At 38.6% G+C, this 13,307-nt stretch overlaps 1 protein-coding gene across 5 annotated transcripts in view; it reads right to left on the bottom strand.

Moving 5' to 3' along the window:
* The window catches only part of LOC110053769 (uncharacterized), a 20,906-nt gene extending 7,599 nt beyond the window's left edge, over positions 1–13,307 (bottom strand). The window contains exons 1-13 of one of the 5 annotated variants that reach the window (XM_089273815.1): positions 13,213–13,301; positions 12,817–12,909; positions 11,678–11,764; positions 11,320–11,565; positions 10,379–10,531; positions 9,748–9,897; positions 8,936–9,115; positions 7,822–7,871; positions 6,335–6,464; positions 5,305–5,415; positions 2,504–2,616; positions 1,513–1,616; positions 387–482 (exon numbers count right to left, since the gene is read on the bottom strand). In XM_089273815.1, coding sequence (XP_089129941.1) covers positions 387–482; positions 1,513–1,616; positions 2,504–2,616; positions 5,305–5,415; positions 6,335–6,464; positions 7,822–7,871; positions 8,936–9,115; positions 9,748–9,897; positions 10,379–10,531; positions 11,320–11,565; positions 11,678–11,731 — 1,387 coding nt within the window. In that variant the 5' untranslated portion in view covers positions 11,732–11,764; positions 12,817–12,909; positions 13,213–13,301. The other 4 variants (XM_089273818.1, XM_089273814.1, XM_089273817.1 and 1 more) reach the window with 4 other exon arrangements.

Below are 13,307 nucleotides of genomic sequence, written 5' to 3'. Positions count from 1 at the left end.
CACGAGAAACCAATATATGGATGTCTTTTTCAATTAACGAGAGGTTCCTTTTTTCGCAAGTTTAGACCGAGCCGAAAGTGAGGTCTTTGTGAACGCGCAAAGTAAAGAATGAGACCAATGTTCTCCAATAACTACCAAGCAGGCCAGTTAAAATTATCATCTTTTATTTTAATTCAACAAATAATAAAAATGATCTAGAAGCGATGTAAACTCGCGTTCTGTCCTACCTATGAATTATTACCACAATAAGTCTGTAATTTGTAACCCCGCAATTGATAAACTTCCAAATTCTCTTTTTTATTTTTATTGCCATTTCAAGTGGACGGGTGATGAGAATGAGGGAATTAACCTAAATCCCACTTAATTAAATATATTTACAAGCCCACCTGAAGAATCTTCCTCATCCTCTGTCTCTGGTAAAGTACAAGCTGCTACGTCCTCCACATCTTCACTCTGTGCCTCCCACTTAACATCTTCAGCACCTAAACAAATCAGTTCAAATCAACATGGCAGGTGAAAAAACACATTTCTCCTTGGGTACTGGTTTTCAGTTGCACACCCAACAGAAACGTTTGAACAGGATTCTGGGCCACAAAATCCAAAATAAGACCTGTGTATTGTTGTAGAAATTTTCCTGTCGAAACTAAGAATTCACTTTCCCTTGTTTCGAACTTTGCGCCCAAAAAGACACTTCTATTTACTCAAGACTGCCTGACTAAATACAACAATAGGCCCTTTGCAGCTAAGCCATCACGTGACCTATTTTTCATAAAATTATGGGCTACAACTTAAAGAATGCCAGAAATGGAAAGAGCGCATCGAAAATATCAAAATGGCCAAGTTTGAGGCCGCCATCATTAAAGAAGGAGATTTTATGACGCTCCAAAGTTTTAAAAGAATAAGAAGATTTGTATGGAAAAAGTTGTTGGAGAGCAAGGCCTTGCTCTCCAGCAACATTTTCCATACAAATCCTCTAAATTTTCTGAAAATTCAAATAGTCATATAAACTTACTCTTTAATTCCACGGGCCTCAAACTTGGCCATTTTAGTATTTTCGATGCGCTCTTTCCATTTTTGGCATTCTTTAAGTTAAAGCCCATAATATAGAAATTTTATAGGAAAAATCTGGTCACGTGACCCCAGCTGCAAAGGGCCTATTTGGCTGACTGACCTCGTACACATGGAGTGGTTTTTACTTGACTGCCGACAAGCCATTGGTTTTGGATAACTACGCTATGCTATTGGCTTGAAAAATTCGCGCCACTTTTTCATCCAATCAAAAGTAAGACAGAAACCAATTGTGACTCACTCACACAGGTTTTCCCGCGCTTTGCGTCACATGCATTTTGTTTGCGTTTTGATTGGTTCAGTGGATTGTATATGTCCTTCGTGATTGGCTAGAGTGATTACTTTGGATTTGGTTTAAAGATGTATTCAATGTTGAAAACCGCTTTAACTAGTAACACCTGTAGCTGTCCTAAACGACAGTTGAACATTCAACGGCCTACTTACCAACAAGCTCCTGCGTGTTTGAAGGATCAAATAATCCAAGAGTGCCATTCTTCTTTTCACCCAGCCAAGCTTCACCAGACAAAGAACTTTTTATTTTCGCGGCTCTGTCAAACAAAATTATTCCGACAACGTATCATCTGTTCAGCTCTCAATCAACCAACTAATGTATAAATTAAACTAATGTATAAAGTAAACTAATGTAAAAATCAAACTACTGTATAAATTAAACTAATGTATAAATTAAATGTAGTGTAGTGTGATACGCTCACGTTTTTTGTATTCTTGTATTTTTTTGTCGAGCACTTTTATCATGAGTCCCTGGCTCAGGAGAATGGACAACCACTCCCTGTTTCACGACTTTAAATAAATTATCATGAAAAAAGTATTAGCTACGTTCCTCTTCAGTTCATGGGACGAGTGTGGACTCTACATCGTCCTTTCTCCTCAATTTTCATGTGAAAAGAATTTTTTGGGACTGCTGGTAACGGAGAACTAACACAGACTGGCTGAACTCCTCATGTATCTTTTCATGAGAATGTTACCGAGAGCGTGAACACTGCGATGTTTTAATTTAAAACAAAATTAAAATTATAGTAACCCCCCACACGAAGACTGTGGCCTAAAAGCGTCCCGCAGAACTGTGCGTCCCACATGAACAACTGTTTAGTCAAAATGGCAAAATACTCGGGTAGCCTATTACGGGCTAGCATTTCATCTACGGGGTGTAGTAATACTCCATGTTGATGATGGACCTAAAACTGGAGTCAAACAACAATCTCTCACTTGGCTCCAAATTAAAATGCTTTACAGAGTTTTTTCCTCAGTCCAGGCTTGGAACAAACTGTAACTTTACCCATGCAACAGTATGTTAGAAACTGACAACTGCCGTCAAACGATACATAGGCTAACTGATTGAACAAAACAAAAATGCAAAACTAATCAAACATATTTCACTTCTTGATAAATAAAATAAAAGAAGAGCAAAACTTACAAAGAAAATGTCTTGGAAATCAGCAAAATAACTTCATTCTTTTTGCAGCTAAGTTCATGTGGATACTGGCCTTCGAAATCCGAAGTGACGCGAAGTTTAGGAAGAGAAAATGTCTGCAAAGATGTTACAATTTATTTATGCTATACATGTCACAACGAAATCAAATCCCACAGTTAAGACTGATTATGAAAGCAGAATTAATTGTGAGTAAACTTAGCCCTAACTATATCTACAATAGTTTATGATCAGACAGCCACATACAATAAAGTGACAACAGACTCATCAAATGTTAGGAAGTGTTTGGGCGGGGAATGTACTGGCAAGACTTGAGTAAAACCCACTGACTGTGTACATCACAGGATGAGGGGCCTTGGCACACAACGCCCTACCGAGGGATGCCCTGTGCCTGTATTGTGAAGCACGCGTGGTTGTAAGTATGTCATGGAGTATGCTCCATTCCAAAAGGGCTTTGGTACAGGGCTCAAGAGATGAAAAGGCTGCAATTCCACACTTTTAGGTAACCGCTATTGATTATGTTTACTGTGCGTTACGCTCTCAAAAGAACAAGCAGTTCACTGTCAATAACAAAAATGGGAGGGAAGGAGGGAGGGAGAGAGGGAGGGAGGGAGGGGGGGAGAGAGGAATTAATTATGCTGCTAGATCGACAACTTGCAACCCTCTGAAAATAAGCCAGCTGAGAGGGATCACATGGCAAAAGCATGCATGATTGACAGATGCTTAATATGCCAGTCACGTGTGGTATGGGGCTGCAATGATGACCACAGGCAGGGGTTTCATTAACGTTTACAGCAGGAGGGCAAAACTACTTGATTTGAAATTCTTCATAAGAAGAACTTTCCACTAGATGGTCAAACCAGCTGGGCAAAATTGTCCTCATAGCCGGTCAATTTGCCTGGTGCCCGGCCCATAATGAAAACCCTGCACAGGGTCAATTCAGTCTTTATTAACTAACATTAACTTTTATTTTATTCTACAATATCAAAATGATATTAGTAAGGGTGAATTAAGGTTACCGTATACCTTCAGGGGTGTCTCACGTCCAAGCGATGTAGCACGTCCGGTTTAAGCTGTAGATACCTAAACCCCTATATCAAATTAAAGCTTATAGAGCTGGCTATCAAACCATACCAAAAATTTTGAAATAAAATGAAGTGGCGATTTTTTCACAGCCACTAAATGCGAGCGTCCTAATCACCTTTTGGAAACTACAAGTCAAAGCGAATTTTGTTTTTCGCCAATTTATTTTTTTCTTCGGTTTCAGGACAAAAAGCGCTAAAAAAGAGTGTCTGCGTTTTGCCACATTCAATTGCAGTAAAAAGTTACAGAACATTTTCAAAATAGGATTTAAAAAATGAAGTGATCGTACAAAAATTGCTCTCGGAGAAAAAATATTTTGAAATAAACAATTCGCAGACACGTTTTGTTTTTTTTTTTATGTTAATCTAGTTACTGTCCAAATTTGAGGGCAATCAAACAAATCCCCTTTGAGTTGTAACTCTTTAAAGTGTCTGCTTCAAGCGAAAAAATTTATTCGAGAAAACAGCGCTAAGAAAAATCTCTTGCTTCACAAACAAACTCCGCCCACAAACGCCTTCAACTGGGTTCTCAGATCACTGAGCCAATCAGCGCTTGGAAAATTTACTACCATTAACTCGCGGTGAAATTTACGCGTGAATCTCGAAAAACCCTCGTGTTTTGCAATGCGCTCAAGGCGGAGAGATAATTTTTCTGTAGCTCGGTTTTTCTTGAAGCTGGCCTGGCAAAATGGGGAAGACGAAAAAGGATACGAACGCTAGAGTGGCTGGGTGACGAGAACAAACTGAACAAAAGAAAGCGCGGCGGAGCAAATGTGCATGGATAATATTCCAATGGATCTCAATGAGTTGGGCGATTCATCGGTATCGGACTCAACAAAAGAGTCAATGTACACGTCGCTGTTATAGCTGTTGAGTTCCCAAATTTTTACAGAATCTTTCTCTACTCTTGACTCGATCTTTTTGCCCGCTTGATACGATAGCTATAGCTTCATCCGCGAGGCCAACTTTCGCTTCTTCACTCATTGATGTGTTTTCATTCGTTCTTCGCTTTTTCGAACTGGTAAACAGAGTTTTCCGTGGTCCATGTTTACTTATAACTTAATAGAATTACATCTAATACGAAAAATGCTTGGATCTGAGTAGCCAGCCAATTCGTGGTATCCATATATTCCCGCGAAAGTAGTCTCGGTTGATTGCGTAAACGTTATAGGGCTGTCAATCAAGAGGGAACTTTTACTTCTGGCCGTAACGTAAAACCTCCATTTCTCCGCCAATATTGAGTTTTTTTCAATTTTGTTTTCAGAAATTAGAGATTACTCTTCGACCATTACTTTGAACCAAAAATCCAAATTTGAAGAAAATTGCCGATCTGAAGGTATACTGTAATCTTAACTTGTGGCCAATCCTTTACAAGAATGACTGAAACGATGCGATAAGGCATTCCTTTGTGACAACTATTCTTATTCTAGCAGATTGTGAATTTCCCATTTTGGCTTCCTCTGAGAGTGAAATAGCCAGTGAACATGATCTTATTCCAGGATATTACAAATAAATGAGCCTTACAACCTTTTTAACTAGAACACATTTTATGGTATACAATATGTGGCTACCACAGTACATCTTGCAACAAAGTATACAATAACATTACACTGTATAAATGTTTAAAGACATTGAGAGTGATTGCATATACTTCAGTGGACTGAAAGTATATGCTTACAGCACAATAAAATCAAGTCTACTCACTGACAGAGTTTTTACAACATGAGACAGTGTTGGTCTGTTCTTTGCAACTTTTACGCAGCACTGATCAAACAAATTCTTCAGCAAATCAGGAGAAAGGTCGTTATAAATTACCTATCAGTGGAAAAGAAGCAAAACAGAGTTCCTAAGCATGGGTGTACATGATTAAGTTTAAAATGCAAGGCACCAAGTCTCATTTATTTCGGTGCAGCAGACATTTGCAATACATACAATGGGCCATTTGCCTGACCATGTCACATGAATTTGTCAATCAAAAAATGTTTGAGATATGAGTGGGCTTCTAGCCAGGATTTGGCAATGGGCTAGGACCTGCTCAAATGAACAACAATTTATAACGCAACATATCAAAAATACAAAAAAAAAAAATTTAAAAGTGGCTGTCCACAGGATGCCTGGACACCCATCTGGCTAAAAGTCTGGGTATGAGATAGATACCAAGAAAAGAAAAGAGAATGATGAAATTAGTAAGATTTTCAATTTTCTGGTCACTGATGTTTTAGTGCGAGATTTTAGGACAGTTTGATTGTTTAGAAATTTTAACTATTTGAAAGGATGATAGATGGCAAAGCTTGCCACCCAGCAGTGTTGTTCCTTGCAAGTCTTGTTATTATAATTAATTTCTTAAACCTTTAGTAAACTGCAACGTCTCACACTTTTATACCCATTTCATATTCGTCTCATCATCTCCTTTGTACAACTGTGATGAACATTTCTTCACCACACAAACCACATCTTTATAGTGTGTAAACGAAAACTGCCACTCAACTTGAAAGAAGAATCTTGAACAACCCAAATTCATGCTCTGATAATTTTGAATGGACACTGACAAAGGAAATTCTAAGGATGATGTTTACAGAAAACAGCAATGACAAAAATTGCCTCTGAGTTTGTTCTCTTTTTCTGACTAATCCTAGAGTTTATCTAACACAAATGTAAAAAACTTCCAAGCAAATAGGAACATCCACTCTTTAGTGTACAAACAGATAAAATGGACATAAAAGATTATAAGTACCTCTCCTTTCAAGGCGGATAAGTTATCCTTACTAAATGCAAGATGACGAAATAATTCTTTAGTAGTTTGCGCAAACCAAGAAACCACGTCGCTGTTTGTGAAAGCATTAAATTTTTTACCATATTGAGACCTACAACAGAAAGAAGTTACATGAACGTAAGTATCTAAATAGTGTCAGTTGCATGCCCTTTCCAATCAAATCTTTGATAATAAGCAAGTAAGTATTACTAAGTAAGAGGAGAAACTACAAAACAACAAGTAGATGCCTTGAACTATGACTTGCCTGTCTACAATCAATCAACACACTACCAACTAAGGAAAAGAGGGGAGTGAACAGGTTTGTGGATCGACGGATCAGGCCATCAAAAGTGCACAGCTTTTGCAATAAATTAAGTGGATTCATGCATTTCTAATGAAAATACGACAGATCGTGGATGAATACCAACAATGATAATAGCCAGGTGCAAGGTGGGCTCTGTAATAGCAGGGGCCAATCACCTGTAATAGTTTCTTCTAAGAATTATATGTTATTGTTAATCAGTGCATACAAACCATGCCCTATTGCAGACCAAACTGGCCAAATTTTATACCCTATTTCAGACCAAAAATGGCTCAAAACCATGGCCTTTGGTGCCGCGCATAGCTGTGTGCACGTACTCCCAAGGGGGAAGGCAAAAGCAAACACTTTACGTTTCCCTGAGTGATGTCATAAAAAATCACATGATAAAAGAGAGTTCGATTTTGTGTGATTTACACAAGACTAGATGCGTTTATAGTCAGCCGGATTATTTCTTGTTGCCAGCACAATAAAGGACATGTGGGGACAACACCTGCAGTGAAACTATGCCAAATTTGAACGAAAACATTGGCAGATCGACTGATTTGGCAAAAAAATAGCACAGATTGTCAGATTTATGTACCCTCCCTATTCACCTCCATTGGAAAAGAACTAAGATCTGGAAAGTCCCTAACATCACGAGGAAACAACATAACAGGTATAGGTTTCCAAAGAAACTACTGGGCTGCATCAGCTGGCAAGTGGGACTCTGAACTGAAAAATGGCTTCTGCTTGAAACAACGGCTTCATCACTAACTTGCTATCATGGTAACTCATTTACCTTTATGTTTATCAACTTCAAGTTAATAAATGGCTAACTCAGACATCATGGTTACAATAATAATTATTATTATTATTGATAATAATAGCACTTAAAAGCATCCAGAAAAAGCTACATGTAAACGTGGCTGAGGCCACGAGGAAGTGTCCACTAATAACATGTTCACATCATGATTTTCTAAAAAATATATCTTTTCAAAAACACTAATTAAAAAAATGTTTTACAATAAAATACGTAACAATGATAATATCAATAATACTGGCTGGTCAATGTGAAGTTCTTTGCCACCGTATGATGGCAAATTGATGCAAATCAATGCAACTGTAATACAAAATTATGTACATGATGATTCAAAACATATTAACTAACTCATCCATCTGGTCCCGTCGGAAACATCCCCACAGACCTCCCACTTTGATCTGCAAGTCAATAATAGGTCACTTTAAGTCCATACTGTATTACGTAAATTATTAAATAGCCACTTTCAATTGACAACTGATATTAATTTATTGCATAACGGACAGAATTGATTTAGAAAATTAGGCAAATGTGGGCAATCTTTACAAATTATCCTTCTAAACTATGCAAATGCGTCGCAAAAAAGTCTGAAAATTTTCAGTGGTGTTTTTCTGCCTGTACTGTACTCAACTGCTTCCACGTAGCCCTGTAAGTACTCCTAGTCTACTTTACTGTACTCTACTGTACTGTACTTTCTACTGTACTGTACTCTTATTTACTCTACACTGCTGTACTGTACGCTACGCTATGATACTGTACACTACCTCTACTCTGCTCTACTCTGCTCTGCTCCTGTGTAGGCTACGCTACTGTACTGTACGCCATGCTACGGTACTTTACACTATCTCTACTCTGCTCTACTCTGCTCTGCTCCTGTGTACGCTACGCTACTGTACTGTACGCTATGCTACGATACTTTACACTACCTCTACTCTGCTCTACTCTGCTCTGCTCCACTCCAGTGTATGCTACGCTACTGTACTGTACACTATGCTATCATACTGTACACTACCTCTACTCTGCTCTGCTTGGCTCTGCTCTGCCTTGCTCCACCCTGCCCATGCTCAGCATACTTCCTTTGTGGCTTACAACTGAAAGGGGTGGTCAATGGTAAATGCAAGACTTTGTAAGAGGGGAAGCCTGGCATTTTTCTTTGCAGGCCCAAGACATTTTGACTTCTTCAATTGCAAGATGGAGACTTCAAAGTGTTTTAAACATGAGCTCAAGATGTTTAGACATCATTTATGGAAAACAAACAAACAAACAAACAAACAAACTGTGAGACAGTTTTGTGAACAATCAAGACTGCAAGACACACATAACCACTAAAGAAGGAGACTGCAATCGCCGTGAAATTCGACAAAAAATCTTGCAAGACCTATGGTTTTTGAAGGACCATTCGCCACCACTACTGATCAAATTAAAATCATAACTTTTGATATACACTGAACCATAAGTCATGTACCTTGCCAGGTGCTACCACAAATATGGAGGCAGAGTTTAACCTCAAGTGCACGAGATCTTTACTGCCAAGATATTCCAAGGCTGATGCAATCTGAGTGACCATTTGAATTACATTGACCACTGACATGATAAGGTGTGACCTGGCTTCAAAGATGTTTCCATACTTTGCAAAATCTGTGACCTGTGGATAGAATATGATGACTATTGCTTAAAGAATAACAATATATTATAATAATTAATTATCTGTTTCTTCTGTCTTTTGTAATGATCTGTGAGCTAATCACCAGGGCTGTCAAAAAGGGCTGGGTTGTAAAGGACAATTTTTCCTGCCTGGTTTGACCATTTAGAGGAAGGTTTTCTTATAAAGAAGTTCAGTTCAAAAAGGTTTCATTTGCCTTCCTACTGAAAACAAAAATGAAACCCCTGAATCATGGCAATCTACTCATCCTAAAACAGAAAGAGTGACAATCTTAACTACAGGCTGATGTAAAATCACTATTTACATGTAGGATGCTGTTTCATGATTGGCAGAATATTGCAGGCCAGGCCAGGCATTCATTTAGTTGAGGCGCAGTGCAAAAACAGCAAGTGTGAAAAGGAAAGAGGAGCAGTCATGTTTTGGTTCCTTCAGGCAGTCTATAAGTGGGCAGAAGGATATTTGGTAAGAACGTCTACAGGCATTCCCTCGTCTTCCTACATGTACGCTGCACCTCTCCCTCTATTTGTTTTTTTCCTTGCTCATGGTTTTCGCAACAGCTGCACCCCAACCAACTGAATGCCTGGAAGAGGCTACACTGACATGTATTTAGTTACCAGAGCAACAGAATCAGTGTACAATCCAGGTAAAACGACTCCATAAAGATGAAGGATGTTCTCGTGATTCAATGAAGTTGCTAACTCAGCCTCGTGAAGGAAATGCTTCCTTTGGGACTGGCCTCGATCATACCTCAATGCCACTTGGATCTGCATAGTTAATGAAAACCCTTGTTTATCAACTAAGGACATACTAATTAAAAGTAACCCTAAATTGAATGAAAAGGCGACTTCTCTAAGAAGCACTTGTTAAGAAATTCTGTTGATTTAATCAAGAATTGAAAGAGCCTCTCAAATCTAGCCACATTGGCAGAGTCACCACTTAATGATTGCTACCTAAGTGTATCCCTGAAGGGACTGCATAATAATTAGTCAGGATACAAAGACGACCCAAATAATGAGAGGTTGATGACACTTGACATCCTCCATCACTTTTTGCTGAAACACAATGATCATAACCCCTTTAGCTTGACCTCTGGGAAAACACATTTAGAGACAGTGAGAAATGTTTGCAGCTTTTTTCTGATCTGACCACTAACCCGTAATTTAGTTCTTGTATTTTCCCTCAAAATTCAAGAGCATGGAGCAGGTTATCACCAAATCAGTGTAACGGTACACATGCTGATCGCACCTTCTCTCCATCCGGCTTTGTCCAAATAGCTTTAAGCACAGTTCCTGATACTGGTCCTGTTGCAGTCTTCTTTATAACTTGAATATCATTCACAGAAATAAATGGCACTCCATGGGATTCTAACTGTGCCTTGTATGGGAGCTTTCCATGTTTCTAGAAAACAAAATAGTTTAGTATACATAATTATGATAAGCCCTGTCTTGTCATTCTTTGTATCACTATTTTTTGTGCTGTAATTAATTAACTATGTCCTGTATGTTTTCATGGATAGCCATTTTATAATTATTATTAGTATATACAGGTGTCCACGATTAGCTTACTGTTTACAGTAAGCTAGAAGTTTTTGACACAATAATAAAGTTATTCATTCATTCAATCCTTCACTGTTTTCCCACATAATTATCATGAACAAACAACTGGAAATGGTCCAAAATTTTTATATGGAAAATATGACATGAGACTGTAATTTTCAAACAGATGGGAGGGGTCAATAACAACAACACCCTACCTTGTTAGAGGTATGGATATTATTCTAGAATAAAACAGTCAGGAATGCTTAACTGCTCATAACGTGGAATGGGGGCAGGGGAGTGGGATTCTGGATGAATAAGGGGCAAGAGGGGTACAGCAAGCAGGAGGAGAAATGGCAGGACGCAGGAATTCCAAGACGGCAGAGGCAAAACACTAATTTTTGCAATTTAATAATTAAGACAGGCACCCAAATTGTTCTTTGACTTTCACTCAGAAACGCCTAAGAATTGCACAACTTAATGAATGAAATTATTTGTTAAGAGTCTGCTAATTTACAAGGGGATGGGAGCAAGATGGAAAAGAGAGGGAGTTAGCAGGTATAGGATAAGGGAGAGCAGCGTATGACAAGCATGAAGTTCTGACCCCCTGTCCCCCAACTGTGACTGTAAACAAACAAAATGCTACACTACCTTTGCCAAATAAACAAAATCAGTTGTTTTTGCCTTTTCTGGCAGCTGTCTAAGTCGGTCCTTTGCAAAGATAGGTAGAAGTCTAAATCTTTTCAATTTTTCATCATCAAGTTTACTCAGATCAGCCAGGGAATGGATTTGCAGGTCATAGCACAGCACATTGAAACTGTCCTTGAGGTTTGCCTCAGCAAGGAGAAGGTAAATCTTGTCAAGGTCGGTTAGATTAACTTCATGATTGAAAGGAGCCTGCAAAGAATGTTAGCAATCACCAGCGAAAGTTGTTGATTTTCAAAAAACACAGCTAGATTAGAGTTGCATAAAACAAAGAGGAAATAATTGCATTTTTCTCTGGCCTTACATCATCTGACTTGGGTAATCTTGGAAACAGGATTGACTTCTTCAGCTTTTTCATCGTATGGACAGCACAGTAACCTTCAAATCAAATCTATGGAAAATTTAATGTGCTAATGGCAGTCTATATTCTAGGTGGCAAAGAAAAGGGCTTAGGACTTCAAGATTCCAAGACAGAGAAGGGAAGACTCTAGGACTCTATTATATTGCATCCTGACCCAAGTAGCCTTTCCTAGAAATATGTCGGGTACTGGAGTTATGACTTGGAAAGATTAATTGAAGTGGTCAGTGCGAATGAGAACATATGATTAGGTACAGATGTGTGCCCCATATTACTTGAACAAGAAACCCTATAGGAACAGATATAGGCTTTTTTTATCTAGGTTCCATGAAGAAAGAAAAACTACCTCTTGATTCCAAACAAAATCGAGGCCCTCCACTGCCTCTCCCATCTTCCACTATAAACTGGATGTATGAATTCTCATTAAGGTAGAGGAACCCGGGAGGCCATTGGAGGGGGGGGGGGGGGGGGGGGAGAGGGGCAGAGGGGGGACTCCCACATGAGGAGGACCTGAGCCTGGGTCTTCTAAGGTGTAACAAGGGTTTTAGGAGTCACCAAAATACCTTAATTACATGAAACTTTCGTGACACATTAATTTCACAAATTTCGCATTTTAAAAAAATGGTGAAATTAAAGTGACCCAAACAATAAGTGTCACAAACATAACATGATGCGAAAATTAAGTGATTCACATTATGTTACTGCTGACATGTAGTCCTGCCATTGTGTTTTTGTTACTTTTGACGTTATTGTATCTTTGATAAAGTCAGTTTACTGAATTCAAGGACATGTTTATATGTAACATTGCCAAGGAAATAAATTGTGTGTTGCTGTTAAACATGAAATTAAAGTGATTTAGAATACAAAATTTTAGCAAAATCGCGGAATTTAAGTGTCATGAAATATGCCCACCTCAAAATCGCGAAATAAAAGTGTCGCAAAAATGCCATGTAATAAGGTAACCTGGCATCCTGTCACACAATAAATTCAAAATGAAGTCTCAAAATGCCTGCCTGGCCACAAAGGAGCTCTTATCTTTTGGGGTTCTTAATGTTTTATTTTTGAGATTAATTTTGCTCCACTACCTTAACAAGGTTCTCATGATTCATCAGAGGATTTATCTAAAACCGCCGTTTCAGCGTTCTTCTTATGGCATTTGACCGGCTTTGGGGGTGTGGCTGTCAAGATATATACGAGAATCTAAATTGCATTTGCGTACATTGGGGAACAATCGATAATCTTTGATGCTATTTGAGGTATTGCTTACACATAGTACTGGTGATATAGACAAAAGCAGGCTAACAGTATCACTAGAATTTGAGTATGCTCTAAAGTAATGCTACCCATATAATATTTTATACTTTCGATCCGTTCAGCACGAAACTGACATGTATCCAGTCAGAAGCATTTACCCCTGTCTTCCCTCCGACGGTAATCTAGCATCTCAAGATAATAAGATAGATTCGCTATAAATTGCCTACCTGTCACGTTATTACAACGTGTAATTTATTGTCTCCTGAGGTAAAGCAAAGGAACACATTCAACGCAATATCAACCAGGCGTTCCTTCCTTCAGT

Source organism: Orbicella faveolata, unplaced genomic scaffold (genome assembly GCF_042242905.1).
Source record: "Orbicella faveolata isolate gen_17 unplaced genomic scaffold, um_ofav_v1 contig_35, whole genome shotgun sequence".
In the NCBI taxonomy this organism is placed as follows: domain Eukaryota; kingdom Metazoa; phylum Cnidaria; class Anthozoa; order Scleractinia; family Merulinidae; genus Orbicella; species Orbicella faveolata.
This window is presented reverse-complemented; position numbering and strand designations above follow the sequence as displayed.